This window comes from Alosa alosa, chromosome 1 (assembly GCF_017589495.1).
Source record: "Alosa alosa isolate M-15738 ecotype Scorff River chromosome 1, AALO_Geno_1.1, whole genome shotgun sequence".
Taxonomy (NCBI): Eukaryota; Metazoa; Chordata; class Actinopteri; order Clupeiformes; family Clupeidae; genus Alosa; species Alosa alosa.
This window is the reverse complement of record NC_063189.1, coordinates 18746207-18759756: the sequence shown is the minus strand read 5'-3', so window position 1 is coordinate 18759756 and position 13550 is coordinate 18746207. Positions and strand designations below refer to the sequence as shown.

Sequence of the window (13550 nt, the reverse complement as noted above, 5' to 3'; positions counted from 1 at the left end):
GTGTGTCAACACCAGAAAATGGAGGTTTTCATTTTTATAAAAAAATGTATTTCTTTGTTCAATATTGTGTTTAATACAGTACATTTAAAACATCAACTTATCTACATGCATCAGTGTCTTGTGTGCACAAAACCACTTATTGTATATTAAAAATTATAAAATGGTAAACTAAATTAAGGTAATTTAAAATGTCTCATTCCAAAACAATGTAAAATGATATTAAAAGTGTATACAATGCAATGTATCACTAAACCTTACTAAGGCACACCATTTCTACACACTTAAAGACTTTACAGTGTTGTTGAATATATCAAACACACACAAAAAACAACAACATATTTTCATGTGTCAGACGGAGTTGACAAATGACAAGTTACTAAGTCAGTAAATGTCAATTTTTTTAAAAAGTGGTTAAATAAAATCCTGTTCCTTTTCAGGCATGATAGATGAGACCTATGTTTATGAAGATATCCAATTCAAATTAATTTAGTATTGATTTTTTGTTTGTCACTTTTCAAAAGTACTTTTGTCCCTTATCTCAATAATCAGTGCTGTAGAAAATGACATTTCTATACCAAATGGAAAGTTCTCATAATACATCACTAATGACAAGTATTGTTTATATAATGTTTAAGAGTTTGTATTATAAACTGTTGAAATAAAGTAGAAAATGGGAATATGAGGCAAGTTGTCCTTTGACTCATTTCGCTTTCGATTTTGCTTTGTTTTCTTTGCCCTTTAGTTTATCCACATCTGCACGTATCTTCATGACCAAAGAGTCTCTGACTCCAGGACTAATCAGAGGAATCAGGCTGTTGGGAGGTCTCTCATTCTTAGAGGTGCACTGTGATTTAGGGTTGACATTGGCAGCTCTCACATTCTCAAAGGTGCACAAGTGTAATTTAGTGTCCACATTGTAAAAGGACAGAGTGTGTTTGTCACAGTCCAGAAACATTCCCAGCCTTCTAAACATTGTTGCCACCTGCACTGGAGTTGGAGGGTCAGAGTTGGCAAAGAGTCCAGTTCCTTTCTCATACTGAAGAACCCAGAAGCCATTCTTTTGGGTTAAAGGGACTCTGTGTGTTCGGGCTTCTGCTGTGTCACTGCACACCCCCACATACCACGACTGCTTCTGTTGAATTATTTTGTCAGAGTCAATCTTAGCTTCAATATTTTTTCCTTCTTCCCAAATCTTCACCCCCCAGCAGTGCTTTCCTGATCTGAATTTCTCCTTACACAGAACATGGGGAAACTTGTTCCCATGGCCCTGGGCTTTCAGAGGATCAGGACACGTCACTTCTGTGTTTCTTTTTAAATCTCTCACCTCCAGAAAAGGAGGGACAGTGCTATTGTCCAGACTGATGTTCTTAACTGAAACAAGTAACACAGTGATAATAATATACACATACTGTATTCTCAATATATTTAAACTGAAATGGTCATACAGAGGAATTTACCTGTATGTGATTTCAATAAGTCCCATTCTGAAATGTAAAACCAACATTTACTTTTTGAATTTCAATTCATGTATTAACTAAACAGTTAAATAGTCAGATGATACCTGGTGTCAGAAGGATGGAATCATTCGTGTTTGTGTCCTTCTCTGCCCATTCTGGGTATGAAAGAGATATTTGTAAAGATGTAATGTAATGTAATGCCGCATACATTTGAAATAAACTTGGTGGGTATTTACCTGTCACTGCTGTGTTTGTTTCTTTGTCTGCAGTTTTCAGCTTCCCTTCCATTTTATCTTTTAAAATCAGAAGAGTGATGTTGCGGTGACAACTCAGTAATGTTTTGTTGAAGCAGACAAGTTATATCCACCGCACAATGGTTTAAGATTAAATACCTTTAAGTGGTAAAGACTCTTCTGCAAGGAAAAGATCAAATTATTGGATAAACAGTTGGATTGTGACATGCACATAACTGCACATTCCAAATGTTGAGTAATAACAGCAACAAATACACAAACAAGAACAGAACAACATCAATAGTACCTGCCCCAGCACATGTGGGCCTCTCTCCATCTTCAGTCAAAACAGATAGAGAAACACACACATTTATTTATAATATAATGTAAAACTACACTATTTGTTTAGAAGTGTTTCCACAAATCCCTGTAAACTCTTTTATCATTATAAACACTCATTTACTTGTAAAAGGCGTCTAGTGGAAGGTTGTTTTGTTGTGGTGATATGATTTTGATATTGTTTTATTATTTTCATTTTTGACATGAGTGTCCTAATTTTGTGTACTGTCATTGTGTCCAGGTTTTATGATTGAACAACTCTTCCTTTGTTAAAATTAATGAACGCTACGCCATGACGCCACCGGCGTGTGTGGGAGGTGTGTTGATGAACGCCTTTTAGAAGGACTGAAGATTCAGGTGGCAGGCGCCAGCTTTGTCTGGGAAATGTGTGAGTCGGGAGAGCACGCCACGAGCACGGCATTAACGCTGAGTTGATGAGCTATGAAGTTGGATATCATTGTGTGTAGCCTAGCGCAGATCATTTAGCCTAATAATTAGTGCCGCTGTAGGCTAGTTGAAGAGGTGGCAGGCAGCACATTTTCCCAACCCTCGCACTTCCCGCCTGCGTAAATGTAGATGTTTTCTGCTGTTGCTTATATTATGTATCTAAGTATGCGGTTTTAATTGTGTTTGTATGCCATATCGTAAGGGGTTTCCTTTGCCCCAATCTGCCTTGTTTCACGTTTGCAGTGCTGTGTGTATTATTTGCTCATTGAGATTTATGTGTGAGAGACTGGTGTGATTTAGGCGTTATTTATGCCATGATTATTTATGAAAATATATTGTAACACTTTACTTGACAGTATCGACATAAGAGTGTCATGACACTGTCATGAACACATGACACGGTCATGACACATGAAACCTAACCCTAACCCTAAACCTAACCCTAACTTGTTATGACAAAAACTGAATGTCACTTAATAACAGAAGCTGCTATATCATAAACGCAATGACTTGTTTATAACACGTTCATGACAGTGTCATATGGCAAGCCGATTGAGCATTTATTCAGATATCTTGATATCAGGCATAATTGTCAGGTACATGCAAGCCATTTCTGTCCACTAGTTAACTAGTGAGCCATTTCTGTGTGAACTAGTTAACTAGTGACAGCCAAAATGCTCACTAGTTAACTAGTAAGGCCCAAATTCTCTCTAGTTAACTAGTTCATTTGTTTCATATCTTACTAGTTAACTAGTAATGCTCAGCATGTTCACTAGTTAACTAGTGGACACTGGAATGTGCACTAGTTAACTAGTTTAAAGACTTCTATATTTTACTAGTCAACTAGTAAGGTACAAAAATGTTTACTAGCTGACTACTGAATGTCAAATTCACACTTGTTAACTTCTATGTAATTTGGCCAGCCGCTTGGGCATTTATTCTGATATCTTGATATCAGGCCAACATGCAAGCCATTTTTGTCAACTAGTTAACTAGTGAGCCATGTTTGTGCACACTAGTTAACTAGTGACAGCATAAATGCCCACTAGTTAACTAGTGAACACATATTAGCTTCACTAGTTAACTAGTGAGAGCCAGAAATGTCCACTAGTTAACTAGTAGTCATCTAGTTGAAGGCTTTTGGGTCTCACTAGTTAACTAGTGACAGCCAAAAATGTGCACATGTTTACTAGTGAAGGCAAAACTCCTCACCAGTTAACTAGTTGGAGTAGTTCAATGTCACTAGTTAACTATTAAACCATAAATGGCTTACTAGCTATCTAGGTGATGGCAGCAGGTAGTTAACTAGTTGATGCATCCTTTGTCCAAACTAGTTAACTAGTGAGGTCATAAATGTATACTAGTAAACTAGCTGAAGCCTAAATTCACACTAGTCAGCTAGTGGCGCAGAATTAAAATTAGGAGGCGGAGAACTCTGGAAATTGAGGCTTTCTAATTGGCTCCCTATGTCCAAATAGAACATGACAACCAATCACACTGCAGAATTTCACAAAATCCCATCCACAACATTTGCATGTGGCACACAAGTTAACATGCTGGCCAAAGGAACTTTAACTAGTAAACTAGTGGCTTCAATGTGACACTTACATGTAAACTAGTGAAGGCAGAACTGCTCACTAGTTAACTAGTTAAGACACAAATGCCCACTAGTTAACTAGTGAGGTCTAAAAAGTGTCACTAGTTTACTAGTGTGCACCAAAACACCCACTAGTAAACTAGTGATGGCAATTTCCATTCGACTAGTTAACTAGTGAGGTGCAAAAAGTGTCACTAGTTTACTAGTGTGCTCCAAAACGCCCACTAGTTAACTGGTGAAGGCTATTTCAGCCCCACTAGTTAACTAGTGAGATGCCAAAATGGTCACTTGTTAACATGTAAAGGCAAAAATACCCTCTAGTTTACTAGTGAGGGTGTTGTAGGCCTTACTAGTTAACTAGTGGCATGTATATTTTGTTCTCTAGTTAACTAGTTACACCTAAAAAGAGAAAAAAGCTGACCGTTTTTGTCCACTAGTTAACTAGTGGAACAATTGAAGTCTCACTAGTTTGCATGTGTGGCAGTGAAGCAGCTCACTAGTTAACTAGTGCCTGAAATGGTTATTATGCAAATTCTAATGAGAGGGTGGGTAGAAGACTCCTATTGGGTATTATGTAAGAATCCCACCCAGTCTAAATGTAAATTTACTGTTCATAGCCTCGCGATCAGGTCCTGATGGATGCCCCTAGTGGCTAAAGTGACACACTGCTCTGCAACGGTACTTCAGTATAGATGGTAAAGCAGAGCCTGCAGTATGCATCTCATATTCTGTCAAAATGTTTTTTAATAATAACAGGGAAACCCCATGCCCCATGGGAAACCCTCACTCTTAGTGATCCACACCAAAGATTCAAGGGATCGATTTTAATATTATTCTTTGTTTATTGTTGCTAGGCAACCACAGACATATATGTATCCATTCAGTCGCGCTTTTCTGATTAATAACTGAAAAACAAAAGATTGTACACATTAACTGCACACATTAACTGCACATGGTTTCAAAAGTAATTAAAAGCTCAAGAAAAAAACTTCATGCACTTCTAAGGAATTGAACCCTGGTCTCTCACATGATCGCCTGCTGCTTAACCACTTGAGCTAGTCTTGCCACATCAGCAATGCTATCATCAATGTTCATGTTACTGAAACATTTTGTTGCTACTATACAACTATACAAATGCAAGACACACTAGTGGCTGTTAAGTGGCAAGGGCTGCATAAGAAAGATGGGGGAGGATTGGGATTGGGGGGGGGGCACCAACAAGGAGCACCCAAGAGCAACAGGGGCAAGGAAAAACTCCCTTACCAAGGAAGAAACCTTGGGCAAATCCATGGCTCAAGGGGCTAACCCAACTGCCAGGGGTCTTGGTGTGTGTGTTGGGGGATGACAGGGAGATGGGATAGTGTGCTGTGTATGTGGGGAGAGGGCAGTGTGCAATATGTGTGTTGGAGAAGCTTCCTCATGAGACAATGTGCTGTGTATGGGGGGCAGTGTGCTGTAAGTATGTTGGGGATGTGTGTTGGAGAAGCTTCCTGATGAAATAATGTGCTGTGTAGGGAGGGGGGGGGGTAGTGTACTGCAGGTGAAGGGACTTACTATTGCAAGCAGAGTACTGTATGTATGATGTATGTGAGTGATGACAGTGAAGATGTGTGTGTGGGCGGGAGGGGAGTGGAGCAGTGACTGTGTGTGTGTGTGTGTAGTGTGTGTGTGGGTAGGTGGGGGCAGTGTGCTGTAAGTATGTAGAGGATGTGTGTTGGAGAAGATCCTGAAGACAATGTGCTGTGTATGTAGGGAGGGGGGGGGGGGCAGTGTGCAGCAAGTATGTAGAGGAGGCTTACTGTAGCAAGCAGTGTGCTGTATGTATGCGAGTTGATGGCAGTGATGATGTAACTGTGTGTATTTTGTGTGTGTGTTGGGGATGGGGGTGTCGGGGGCAGAAAGGCTAGGCAATCAAGGACATGGGTAGATAGATGGAGGAGAAATCAAAAATAATAAATAAAAAGTTCTAAGGAGATGTGCAAAAGTTGGAGAAAGTCAGATATGTGTTTGTGTGTGTGTGTGTGTGTGTGTGTTTTGACGTGTGATGAAATAATAAAATAAATAAAAGGTCTGTAGCATAGGGAGAGGGATGTAAAAATGTGTACCTGGTGGTGTTGAAGTCACAGGATACTGGATTAAACCTGAAGGATTGAAGATATAATTAAGCAAAAGGGGTCACTGGGGCATATCTTTTTCACCTTCCCATAGATATGTGTGTCATTACACAGTATAATCACAACAATAAATAAGATCAATGATTTACCTTTTCTGTACAGGATAAACATCCCAATCAGTAGTGTCAACAAGAGCAGGAGAGTGATAACGAAGGCAGCAATCCAACCACCTGACACAACAATAAGAACACTATTTATGGATACCATGTTGAACACATTTAATATGGTGTCATTCACTGATTCTAAATCCTTCAGCCAGCATCAAACTTTTCAGAAGTTAAGTGTTTAAAAGTGGCCACACTGCTAGCACGACTCTTATGGCTCCCACACACAGCTGCGATGCAGTGCTGGAGACGCATCCAGTCCACTTTACATGGGATAACGTCATCCGTTGCCGAACTGAATTATGGGTCCATTGTGTCCCGTTGCTCCCGTCGCTTGCGTTGAAAAGTTCCACTTTTGCTGTACCGACGGACAACAACAGAAAGCACCAGCCAATCAAATTACGGTTATACTTCAAGTCATTTACATAGCTACCGTCGGGAACACCCACTGGCATGCGTTGATGGAACGCAACTGTGTGTGGGACGGTGCTGATCCACTAGTACTACACCACATATGTGTGGTGTCGTGCTGCCTCTCCTCGTTCAGTCGCGTGTGGGCGTTTAGTTTAAAATGTCAGTTTGCAGCTCATAGTCAGTTCATTTTAACTTGTCTTAAGTGTTTCTCACAAATGGACCACCAAGTTAGGCATGTACTTAACAGTATACAGTACAACACATTAATAGCCTATCCAAACTATGCAAGCCATTTCGAAATGTTGTTTTATTAAAACTACTCAATGCAATCTCAAATCCTCACCAGAAACATTCTCCAAATACTTTCTTTGTTTTATGGACTACTAGGTGGTCATGGAAGAGATCGTTAAAACATTAATGTGCCTTGTAAGCGGAACCAAAGTTTCACAGGCACCGTTGTGGTAGAACAAAGGACCTACAACCTTTGTGCTTTCATTGGATAGTCGCGTCGCGTTCAACAGATTAATTTGCATAAAGATGGGCAACGGTCAGCTTTTTGTCATGCAAAATTTTTTCAAATGCAGCGCCGCCTTCCCGGAATGCTTTGCGGGCGCGTTAAAGTCGCTTGACGTCACCCATAGGAATAGAGTGGAATGCGACACGACAAAATGTCGTGTAGTACTAGAGGATCACCACCGGGAGCCGTCTCCCACACACAGTTGCGGTCCGTCAACGAATGCCAGTTCGGCAACGGATGACCTAAGCCCATGTAAAGTGGATGGGATGCGTCTCTAGCACTGCACAGCACCAGAGCCCGTCTAGAGCCTGGCCACTCTCTATTAAGTCCCATTGTACTGAATTTTGGTTGCAGTTCCACCAGAGTTCCACTGGGGGCAATCACCATCGGTGTAAAATGAATAGGAGTCTATGGAGCTAGACGGCTAAATTTGTCTCTTTTACCTGATTGTCGTTGAGAAATCTGAGATTTGATTGTAGTTTTTACAAGTTCAACATGGGTTATAGGTCGAAAGATGAATGAACGAGTACTTATGTCCTTTCGGTTTCTTACAGGTTGGGTCGTTGCTGCCCATAACACGCTAGCATTGTGCTAATTAATGACATCATTGACACTGAAAGGCTTTTTAGAACATTTAAGAGACTTATAAGAAAAATAAGAATATAATCTTATCTTATAAGAACTTTTAAGAAAAATATACTACTCAACAGTGTGTATTTTCTTTGCCTCCCCTTTCGAATGCAACATTCAAATTACTAGATAAGAAAACTGAGAAAAGTGGATTTTGGTTGGTTTATTTCAAGTGCTTGATGACAAAGAAGATAAACACAATTTTGTGGAGTGATTATTGATTGTATGAAATCCTTGCAACTCTGTTCCTTTTGTATCCTTTAGCCCCATCTTTACATACTCAAAGTGGTGACATTCTGAAACTATTGTTAAATTCAGGGCGCTATTGGAATTGCCGCTTGTCTATTCTAAGTCCTAGAGCTTTGTCTGCTTAGGAGTGGCATTTTACAAATGCATTATTTTAAACAAACACTTCATTCTGGTGTCAGTTGGCATGTTGAGGTCATATTTTGTGTGAATGTTTTTATGCCAGCAGGAAGAGGGTCTTTATATTGTTGAGGTCAGACATGATGTCATTTAATGTTAGCTTTATTTAACATCCACACATCTTACTCGACAGTGCACTCACTCACAAAGTCGGTCGGACTAATGGATCAAGAGATATATGTGAAGAACGGACAAACAGACATAGACAGACTTTCCTGGAGTTAATAGATTCCAAAAATAACTGGAATCCATGCATTTCCACGGAATTATTTTTGGAATCTGATCCCTTATCATACCTGTTCGTACAACTTGCTCGACTTATCGTGACTAAATTCAAGATGGCGGAGAACGGTAAACTTCCTGAAGGTACTGTCTGTATAAATCATCTTGTAAATCAACTACCAGTGCTTTTTCAAAGTTCTCAATGTCTCATTTTAAATGTCAGGGCCCTCGGAAGTCTACCAATGAAGTGTGGAGCTACTTTGACCCTCGTAAATGGTGTAAAACAGTGATTTATTTGCATGGCTAGCCCGATGCCCGAGGCACCCCCATTGAAAACCTGTTGGTAGCATCGGCTAACTAGCGCCAGATTTCAGAGTGCAGGAGACAAGCCGAGATGAGCTATGAGACAAAAGTTCACACTCGGTATCATGTTTCAACACATTTTGGGTCAATATCACACCGAACTTCTCCTTTAAGAATATACCGGATGGGGTTGTGTTCTGTTTTGTGTCTGTTGTCTGTCCGAAGCCGTAGAACAACATTAGGACATTTAGATCATGTAATCTACACCTACCAGACTGGCCTGTTCTGTCTGTAGTCTGTCCTCTGGAAATGTACGGTAAGATCCGACCCTCTCTCCTCTCCTGATCAGACACACCCACAGAGCAGGAGAGCCACTCTGACTCAGAGGAAGAGTAGAGCAGCCAGGAACTCACTCCCACCAAACCAGCATCATCTGGGAAAGAAATGAAGAGTGGCAAACACATTTACTCTACATCCCACTTCACTCATTATCATGTGTGTATCAGGAAGTCACACCACAATTTCAGTGAAATCACAAATATGGCATTTAGCAGGTTTCAGTGCCTACTGGGACAAAATAATACCCCTACACCTTCATCAGCTAAGACGAATGGCTATTAGTATGTGTGATCACTGATTACCTGCAGAAAGCTCTCTGAGGTGTGCAGATAGAACTCTCCCCTCTCCATCTGTCCAGGTGAGCTCAGGCTCTGGGCACCAACCACCTGATGCACAGGTGACATTTACCTGTCCTTCACCTGTCTCAGCTATAGAGAGGTCCAGTGCAGACCCCATGACTAATACAGACATAAAGAAGCAAGCCAATGCAAGTTTATTTTTATAGGGCATTTATACAGGGAAGCAATTCAATGTAGCCTGGTTTCACCAGACTCACTATTTTGTTTCACATTGATTGAGTGTAGACTTTGCGTTAACTTTGAAATCATTGGTTAGAGATTCCTAACATTACATTCTACTTTGCATAACCTTCACTTTCCCTTTCTCTAACACTTCCTAACTTTGCCTACTGTAACTGATACATCGTCTGCAGTCAGGACCTGTTCTGTATAAAAATAATTCTGTATATAAATCACTCACCTCTTACAGTCAGGTTTACTGTAGCTGTGTCATACCATACAGGACTCTTGATGTAGCACACATACTCTCCTCTGTCTGCCAGCGTGAGGTTCTCCAGTCTCAGGGACACGTTCCCCTTCTCCAGGTGCCCTATCAGAGACACTCTGCCCCTGTACTGAGGTTCTACAGGCTGTACCGCTTTGTTCCTGTAGAACAGAACCGGGGTGTTGAACCCATCGGGTCGGTGCCAGCGCAACTCCAGATCCACTGCACTGGTGGCTGGAGAGATTCCACAGGGCAGAGTGACGGAGGCTCCGTGCTGAGCTGAGACGGACTTCTGTGGAGTTTGCACTGCAAATCCATCTGACACAGAGGAGAAAATTGATCACAACACATATCTTAGATCAGCAGAGCTTGCCATGATTATTACCTCTGCCAAGGAGGGATTGTTTTCAGCCCTGTCTGTTGGCCCGTTGGGTTGTTGATTAGTTTATCAGAAGGATTATGCAAAAAATCCTGGCCCAGTTTTTGTGAAATGTCCTGAAAATGTGTATCATAGTGGAAGGATGAACCCAACCTACACATTGGAGCAAATCTGACTTGTGGGACGTCTATATTACTTTCACTTTTCAAAATTCTTTGACAAATCGATTGACTCTGACTCTCATGCAACAGGAAGGACCTATCAATGCAGGAAAAGAAAACCATGCAATACCTTTTCCCAATAACCATGAAACCTAGAACGTTTTACAAAAAATGTTTGCAGATTTTACTAAATTCACTGTTTGTTTTTTTACAAAAAAGCGTTTTGTTTCAATTCATTGTTGCACTCAGGTTGTATCACAATAACTAGCAGCAGTACAAGTTTGATAAACTTGAACATTTTGGCTATTTCCCTTGATCTGTAAGTAATATGTGAAACATAAACGGCAACTCTTTACATATGTAGGAGTACAGATAACAAGCTGGTCGTCTGGAAATCCAATGCTGCAATGTTGTTTGTCAGTGTTTTAGGTATCTAAGAACAATTATATGTAGTTATTTGAAATTAACTAAAACAATGATTGGACAAAAGATGTAATGGCATGAATAAATCTGTAATCAAATCAAGCATCATTCCTAAAGCAGCCATAGAATCATATGGAGCACTCTTACCTGCAGTGGTTTCTCTGCATGTGGCAAGCACAATGAGACACATCCAGGTTACTGCCATAGCTATGAGATAAAGTAGATTATTCATCAATTCAATGCAATATTCAAGTAATCAAGAACTTGTATAAGGTCATTAAAATCTACATACAGTGTCATTGGTAGCACCTTATAGATCAGTAAAAAGAGGGCAATTTTATTTTCAGAGGGTAAAATCATGGAACCACACTACTGTACTAGTTAATAGTGTCTAAGTAATTTCTAAACAATAATTTGTGAATCAATAACAGACATTCTGGGAGGCCAGGGAGAGGAATTAGGCCTACTTTATTGTAATAACAAAGTATTGAAATGGTAAGATACATTATTAATTTCCGGTAAATACCCAGAAACAATGCGTCCTGCATAACAATTTGTGAACACAGTAAGTCTGTGTTGCATGTTGATTGTCATTTCAGTGCAAGTTGCCTCTATGACACACACACACAAACACACACACAACTAACTTGTTAAAAAGTCATACCCCTTTTCCACTGAAAGCATTCTAATTTGAATCCCATGTTTTTTTGTTTTATTACCAATCGTCGGCGGCAGTCAATCAGTGAAATGTATGAACAAGGACAGAACAAGTAAGCACTATAATCACTGCTCTCTCACACCCAAATACACACACACACATTCACGCACACACACACACAGAGAGAGAGAGAGATACATGCCCAGAGAAAGAACAATGAGGACAATGTCCCTTCAATAAATGTTACTCTTAGAGCAGGACACCAAGTCCAAGAATTATAAGTTCTTCACTTGTTACTTTCACGTAAAGAATAAACTGCATGGGCCGTAACGGCAAGATCCGATCCACTAAACACTCCTTTTATGTAGTAATCTTTCGTGCTTAATTACCCTACGGTAGCTGAATTACAACGCATGATTAACAAATGTAGCCTAATTTAAGTCTTACCTTAAAGTAGGGCTCAATATTTAGTACTAAAGCAAGGAGTCCTTCCGTTTATCTTTTTCCTGTATACTGCAGCAGGTCATTCAGTGCTCACTGCAGTGTGTGACAAACGTAGCCTACCTGATATAATAGGTGACATATTACTTTCAGTTTTAAAGTGGCAAAAACTTTGTGTTTGCTAGTGACAATTCTTATTGTTCGTCTCACCACTTCTGGGGAATACCGGTGTTTGGGTTTCCTGATGCGTAAAAGATGGTCTGAGAGATGTGGTCCGTGAACTGATAATATTTATTTGTTGAATAAATAAAAAAGAACTTAGAACATAAACTATTGTCTTCATTGTCTGGTTGAGTTCATTCTGCACGTTCATGTTGTTCCTGTCACGCTCACGTTGACGTTGAAGGCCAATGATAGTTGGCTCATGGGGATAGTTGGCTCAAGCACCGGAACCCTTCTCTGGCCTCGGCTTGTTATCTAAAGAGTCTCGTTATTGTGATGCGATCTAGGAAAACCCTTCACATGGTACACTCAAAATCCTTGATTTTTGCTCCGTTTCAACCCTCTCTGGTGAAATTTCACAAACTTAAGATTCTGATACCATCCTGGCAACATTCTGGACACTGTCCCCAATAGCAAAATCAGGGATACCACCCTCCCAGAATCTTGCATGTTGCTAGGATGGTGTCAGAATCTTAAGTTGGTAAAATTGCACCATTTGAAGGGTTTTCCCAGATTGCATCACATATGTGATAATGTTCAACAGTCAAAAGAGTCTATGCAATATAGTATTAATACTGTAGTCAATTGAGCTCAAACTCAGCTCAAGGTGCACAAGCGGAACTCCTTATAAAAAGTTCATCATTAATATTTAACAGGCTCCTGTATGAGCCAGTTGAGATGGAGTCTCATACGGCATGTGTTACTCACATTTATCAGTACATAACATGCTATTCCCTCAGAATTCAGTCTTAAGATATGGCAGTTTATATGTATCAATCTAGTCCTGGGATGTTTTTTTTTGTGGTATGCAGTCTCAGCATTACTGTTGTGCTTCAAAAACAACAGCAGTCCTGTTTCTTTCTGCTATCTTGTAGCATTATGAGACAGCAGCAGTGGCTCAAAGTATCCAGCCCTCCTTGTCAAGGTTATTCATTAATGCTCAGTAGACTGTTGCACTGCTGTTTCACTGTATGGAGACATTAACAATTGGAATCGTACACTGCATAAACAGTCATGGAATTGTTTTTGATCTGATATGTCTTTACTGAGGTTATCGCTTTTCAATATTTTTAATTTGGAAAACCGTGGATTTACAGCATTAAAGGTAAGGAACTTGTGTTGAATTCCGTATTCTGATTCTCTTCTTTCTTTTGTGTATAAGTGCATACGTCAGGTTAAATTTGTAATTATTAACACAAAATAGTTAGGAGAAAGACATGTTTGACAAGTCTATGTATTGTTTTGAATTGTTATTTTTAGCACTCACTTAAAACTCCCCCT

The 13550-nt window shown here is 40.0% G+C and overlaps 1 protein-coding gene across 1 annotated transcript in view; it reads right to left on the bottom strand.

Annotated features, from left to right (window-relative positions):
• Window positions 1-11690, bottom strand: part of LOC125295172 (butyrophilin subfamily 3 member A3-like) — a 19109-nt gene extending 7419 nt beyond the window's left edge. Inside the window, exons 1-13 of the mRNA XM_048244416.1 lie at window positions 11613-11690; window positions 11096-11155; window positions 9962-10303; window positions 9505-9660; window positions 9135-9296; window positions 6337-6417; window positions 6179-6214; window positions 1998-2027; window positions 1850-1870; window positions 1694-1750; window positions 1562-1612; window positions 1458-1484; window positions 736-1371 (exon numbers count right to left, since the gene is read on the bottom strand). Of these exons, the coding sequence (XP_048100373.1) occupies window positions 736-1371; window positions 1458-1484; window positions 1562-1612; window positions 1694-1750; window positions 1850-1870; window positions 1998-2027; window positions 6179-6214; window positions 6337-6417; window positions 9135-9296; window positions 9505-9660; window positions 9962-10303; window positions 11096-11155; window positions 11613-11649 (1696 nt within the window). The 5' untranslated portion in view covers window positions 11650-11690. The remainder of the gene's footprint in view (window positions 1-735; window positions 1372-1457; window positions 1485-1561; window positions 1613-1693; window positions 1751-1849; window positions 1871-1997; window positions 2028-6178; window positions 6215-6336; window positions 6418-9134; window positions 9297-9504; window positions 9661-9961; window positions 10304-11095; window positions 11156-11612) is intronic.
• Between the last annotated feature and the right edge of the window lie 1860 nt (window positions 11691-13550).